General features: G+C 46.7%; 1 protein-coding gene across 1 annotated transcript; it reads right to left on the bottom strand.

Moving 5' to 3' along the window:
• Positions 1-2,618: 2,618 nt before the first annotated feature.
• PURB (purine rich element binding protein B) lies at positions 2,619-4,398 on the bottom strand. The gene has a single exon (XM_074379736.1). The coding sequence runs from the start codon at positions 4,215-4,217 to the stop codon at positions 3,279-3,281; it is 939 nt and encodes a 312-aa protein (XP_074235837.1). The 5' UTR covers positions 4,218-4,398; the 3' UTR covers positions 2,619-3,278.
• Positions 4,399-5,866: the final 1,468 nt, after the last annotated feature.

Below are 5,866 nucleotides of genomic sequence, written 5' to 3'. Positions count from 1 at the left end.
ACCTTCCACCACTAAAAGAAGTTTTAGTTTCCTACTTCTCAGGAATATGATTATTTTGATTAGCTGGGATATCTGCCAAAATTAAAAAAGAGGCTCAAAAATCATGCAACAACTGAAAAACAAACAAACAAAAAATGGTTGTTACCCATGTCTGTACAATGCCATTCTCCAACTGGAATTAACAAAGACCATTTCCTTTAATAAGCTATTAATAATATTTACAAATGAATTTCTGTGTTTTACAGGTTTCTATTGTCCCTAGTGACTGGAATGAAGATCAGTGAAATGCTACAATTAGTCCACAGCCTTCTGCAATCTTCCTGCAGTGGGAAGAGAGGCCATGAACCATCCCTTGCAGGAGAAACAAACCTTAGAGATTGGTTAAGACTTAAAAACCCACCACTATGACATTACCACTTAATCTTACATAGGCAGGTCAAAATTTTAATATAAATTACTTTTGCCAACACATAGCTTATGCATTCTTTGCTCCTTGTTTGGAGGATTCTCAAATTGATATCTAAAGATTTACATATGATATATTACTGTTATATGGTCTAATGACTAAGAAAATTTCTCTGGTAACCAAAGCTGATGCCATATATGGTAGTGTTCTTGGCATATACTCTATATGCCTCAGACCACTTCCACATTCTTTCTATTCAGCTAATTATAGCTTAGTAGCCACTGGTGAAGGATTGTGAAGAGCCTGTCATTTCTACAGAATAGAAAGGCAAGGCTAGTTACTGCAATTCAGCCAAACAAAAAGAAAAGAAAAAGAATAAACCAACCCCTTGAAAAGGAGAGGTACTGCACCTTTGCAAAATTGAACTGGCTCACTGCAGCTGAGCAACAGAACCACCACTGAAGCAAGAAAACAAGTTGGTCTATACAGGAATTGTACATGGTTTGAAAATGAAAAAGTTACAGCAATCAACTAATAGCTGCAACCTTAATTTTCAATGCTGCCTCAGAGTTTGAAACTTAAACAGTTTCTGCAAACCTAATGCTAGCTTCTCAGCTCCTTTACTAAAACTATTTAGGAATTTGTTCTCCGCAGCAAAGAAATAAACACTCAAAACACATAGGTAAATACAGCAGGACATTATTGAAAACAGCTGCCTTGTAGTACAAAATACAGTACAAGTATACGGATGTCATTAAAACATCAAAAATACTATTGCTCCCATACAATTTAGGAAACATTCTTTGCAACGGAGAAAAATTTAAAAGAAAAGCTTTAAAAAAATCTGTTTAAAAATTCTACTGTGGATGATGAGAGTAGAGAAATAGTCTGAAAAGGGCACCAATGTTTGTAGCTCTTCCACTTTTTTTTTTTTTTTTAAATCTAAGATCAACAATATTCTGCATCAGTCTATTTTTTTAAAAAAGCCTAATTTTATGTACACAATTATTTCCCGCCCTCTCAGCCACAAATACATGAAAACCTTTTTGTATATTACTCATTTCCCAATAAATACAAAAAGATTGTATAGATTGAATAATACCAAAATAAGATAATAAAAGGGATATGCAATAAATTAAAAAGGCAGCTCAAATAAGGGGCAGGCATGCAGTTAAAAAAAATACTAAGATTGTGGAGGTGGGGTTACTTGCCTCCTGGTTGAGAAGGTGTCACACAAATTACCTGAAAACTTTGGAAAGAACGTTAGCTCCCATTCAATTCAAAGTTACCTAGGTCTATGACATTTCTAGGAATATCTTTTGATGGGGTGGGATTAACTTGATTAGTAAAAATCATTTCTACTGAAAATCCATTTAAAATATAGAAGAGGCGATCCTTGAAAACCCCAACTTTTATTCTTGAAAGACAGCTGGATAAACTGGCAAAAGCCAGTTTGTTGAAATTTCAAGATGGTATAAAAATGCTTCCAGGATATAGTCAGCATATTCACGTTCACTTCAGTTCCATTCACAGATGGATTTCAGCTTCCACCGGGTGCACTGCTTGAATCACTCATCCATCAGTTGCCAACTCTGATTGTGAGGTACTGATACAATGGATCAAGTTCTTAAAAATTTAAAAAGAATAAACGATGCTGGAATTCTGGACCTGAGGATCTTTAGTATTTGAACAAATCCACAGATTAAACTGAAGGTAAATTAAGACTTCAGTTTTGGTTATTCCTAACTTTTCCATGAGGATGTATATTCCATTAAAGCTCAGGCTTATAGCCACACTGTTCCTTTTGTAGGTAATCTTCAAGTTTTATGGTTTAAAATCCAGCCAACCAGTGGCTGTAACAGCCGAATTAGCCATAATGCACTGGCTCACACAGTGGAGATCTGGCTCTCATTCATACCAAAGCCATTTCTTGGTAATGACCTCTGTATTAAGAGATCAGGGGAAGAACTTTAGTGAGCAGCAACCAATCCACTCAAACAGTCTGCCTTGTGCTTTATGCCTGACTTTTTCTCGTGCCTACCTCAGCAACCCCTAATGTGAAACTGCTTTTATCTTCGAAAATTTGTCGACTTTGAAACTATTTTAGTAATGGATTCTACTTCAAGCACTGATATCTGAATCCACTGGCATCCCGGAAAACAATTCTTCAAAGAAAAGACATTATTTGCCTTGGTCCAGGTTCCATGCAAAACCATTTTTTTAAAAAAAATGGATACAATTTGGTTCTGTATTCTTAGATGGCTTCTAGAATTCTTATCTTTAACCTGTTCACGATTATCCCAAGTTGCATTTCTCTTCGTGAACCTGAACCCTCAGAACTGGGTAACTGTAAAGGCCTCTCAAGGATTCCATGAAGACCTAGATCCAAAATGCTGATTTCAATGGATGTGAAGGGACGGACACTGCAACAATGAGGCCTAGAGAGATCTTTTATGCCAGATTACCCAGGTACAACCTAAATGCAACTGTTACCAATGGTCTGGGTAACTTGGACGTGTTTCTTGCCCCAGATGCGCAAGGATCTACTCCCTTCAGGGGTTATCCTGATGGGTTTAGGAACCTCAGTTGAGAAACAACAGAAGCTGAGACTATTTTACGCAGGTGAAGAGATGCTGTTGTCTTCTTCTTTGCAGGTTGCTGTCAGTTCCTTGGAACTTGACTGCTTTTCTCAAGTTGTCCGTCACTGTTCTCTTATGATTATTTCTCTTAACTATATTATGTTTTGTTTTTTCCCCTCTGCGGCCTCCCTTGCTCCCTCTCCACTACTCACTGGGGATGAGCAGGAAGGGGAATTCTCCAGCCAAGGAGATGGTGGTGGGGTGGCGGAGGCCTGTCGGGGAAGCTGCCTGTTTCAATCCTCATCCACCTCCTCGCCCTCTGACTCTTCACCGCCGCCGCTGCCCCCACCACGGCGCTCATAAAGCTTATCCCTCTGTCGTTCCTGGATTTCTTTCATCTCATCCGCATACCGGCAAAAGGCGCCTCCGAACTTGCCCCAGGCTTTGAAGGGCACGGTGATGGCATTGCGATAGGACGGCTTCACCTCGCTCACTCGCAGAAACACCCCGTATTTGTTGCAGCCCACATCGAAGAAGAAGCGCTTGGAGTCCACCGTGATAGAGGTGCCCTCCGGGAGCTCTCCATACAGGCCGCCCCCTGGGCCTCCGGCGCCGCCTCCCGGGCCGCCTGCCAGCTCGTCGTCCTCGCCTCCGTAGTCGTCGATGAGCTTGGCCAGCGCGTCGCGGAACTCGATGAGGCCCTGCGCAGGCAGCGCGATGGTCTGGCCGCTCTGCAGGCCGCCGGGCCCGGGACCCGCGCCGAAGCCGCCACCGCCGCGGTTGACCGTTTGGCGGATGCGCAGGAAGCGGCCGCGCTGGTTCTCCTTGAGGTCCAGGTAGTACTTGCGGTTCTCACGCACCAGGAACTCGCTCTTGAGCGCGCGCCGCGGCCCGCCGCCCTCCTCGGCGCCCGCCGCCAGCTGCTCAGGGCTGCTAGGGCCCAGCTGCGCGTAGTGCTCGATGAAGTCGCCCAGAGAGTCACGGAACTCGGCAGCCACCGCCATGGACAGCGTCAGGCGGCTCTTGGAACCGCCCGCGCCCACCTCGGCGATCTTGAGGAAGCGGCCCTTGGCATTCTGCTTCACATCTAAGTAGAAGCGCTTGTTCTGGATGTCCAGCCGCTTTGAGGCCAGCTCCTGCGTCTCCTGCTCGCCGCCGCCGCGGGACGCGGGCTGGAAGCCTCCCGGCCCACCGCCGCCGCCGCGCTCGCTGCCGCTGTCGCCGTCCGCCATCTTCTCGGCCGCCGCCTCGCCGCCACCGCCCGCCGCGCTCGCGCCCCCGCCCTCCGCCCTGCGGCTCGCGCTCCGGGGCCCCCCAGCCTCGCCCGCCCGGCTCGCTCACGCGCTCCCGCCGCTCATCGCCGGCCGCCGCCGCCCCCCATCGCCTCCGCGCCCCGCCCCCGCGACTTCCTTACAGTCCTAGCCACTTCCGGTGCGCGACTTCCCGTGAAGTCACTCTGCCCCGCCCACCGCGGCCTCGCAGCCGGAAACTCCGCGGCCGTTTGGCGCAGAGGGATGACGTCAGGGACCGCGCGGGGCGGGAGGCAAGTTGGGAGTCGGGTAGTGCTGCTGCTTGCTGGCCGTTCCTGGGCGCTTGCCAGCGTTAGCGTGACTCAGGCTCCCGCTGCATCTGTCTACGCGCCTCTTCTCATGACACTTTTATTTTAGACTCCAGTGTCTTTCATGTCCCTCCTCGTTTTCGTGGCGTTAGCTGAGGATACTCTGGCCCCAGCCCTGGTTGTGTTCTGGGAACAGAGTTCCAGTCTACACAGTATGGCGACCGGTGTGAAGGAGATCCTTTGGAGCACTCGGAAGTGGGTTCTGACCGGCCTGTGGGGTTCACCAGAGAAGGCATGAGCTGACTCAAGGGCAAGCTGCAGTTGGCCTGGCAACTCTGAAGAGCCTCCCAGCATAGGAGACGGCAGTGCAGAGGCACCCAGGGCCTGACATTGGGAACTCAGAGCAGCTGGGGGTGTGTATGCCTGAAGAATGGTTGTAGATGACGCGGGAAGGTGGATTAGATCAAGGAAGGCCGTCTGCAATGCGGGAGAGTTATTGCCTACCCCAGAGTCTGGAGCCACCGTATGTGATCAGATTCACATTTTGGAAAGATCACTATGGGAACAATATAGAAGATGGTTTAGAATGAGGTAAAATTTGGCATCCAGAGCAGTTAACAAGCTCTTGCTGTCCCTACACTTATGGGCCGTATTAAAGTGGTTAAGGGAATTGACTGCCAATCTTTAGTTTCTTTACCAATAAAATGCGAGTAATTCCTATGAGGCCTTTTTGTTCTAAGGATTGAAGTGTAACAAGAGGCAGTATTGGAATAGTGCTAAAAAGTGTAGGCTCTGCAGTTGCACTAGGTTTGAATCTGTGACCTTGACCAGTTACTAATTTTTCAAGCCAAAATGTTCTCATCCTTAAATGTTTTTTTTTTTTTTTTTTTCTTTCTTTTTTTTTGAGTCTTGCTTTGTCGCCCAGGCTGTGGAGTGCATTGGCACGATCTTGGCTCTCTGCACCCTCCGCCTCCCAGGTTCAAGCAGTTCTGCAGATTATAGGCATCCGCCACCACACCTGGCTAATTTTTGTATTTTTAGTAGAGATGGCACTTCACCATGTTGGCCAGGCTGGTCTTGAACTCCTGACCTAAGGTGATCTGCCCACTTCCGCCTCCCAAAGTGGTGGGATTACAGGTATGAGCCACCACACCCAGCCTAAATGGAGTTAATAGATAGTGAGTCCAACAATGGACTTATAAAGAACACTTAAAACTCAGTAATAAGGTAACCCAATATAAAAGTCAGGCAAAAGATTTAACAGACACTTCACCAAAAAAGCTAGTAAGCACAAGAAACAATGCTCAACATTATTGATCAGTA

The sequence above is a fragment of the Saimiri boliviensis genome, chromosome 10, assembly GCF_048565385.1.
Source record: "Saimiri boliviensis isolate mSaiBol1 chromosome 10, mSaiBol1.pri, whole genome shotgun sequence".
NCBI lineage: Eukaryota > Metazoa > Chordata > Mammalia > Primates > Cebidae > Saimiri > Saimiri boliviensis.
This window is presented reverse-complemented; position numbering and strand designations above follow the sequence as displayed.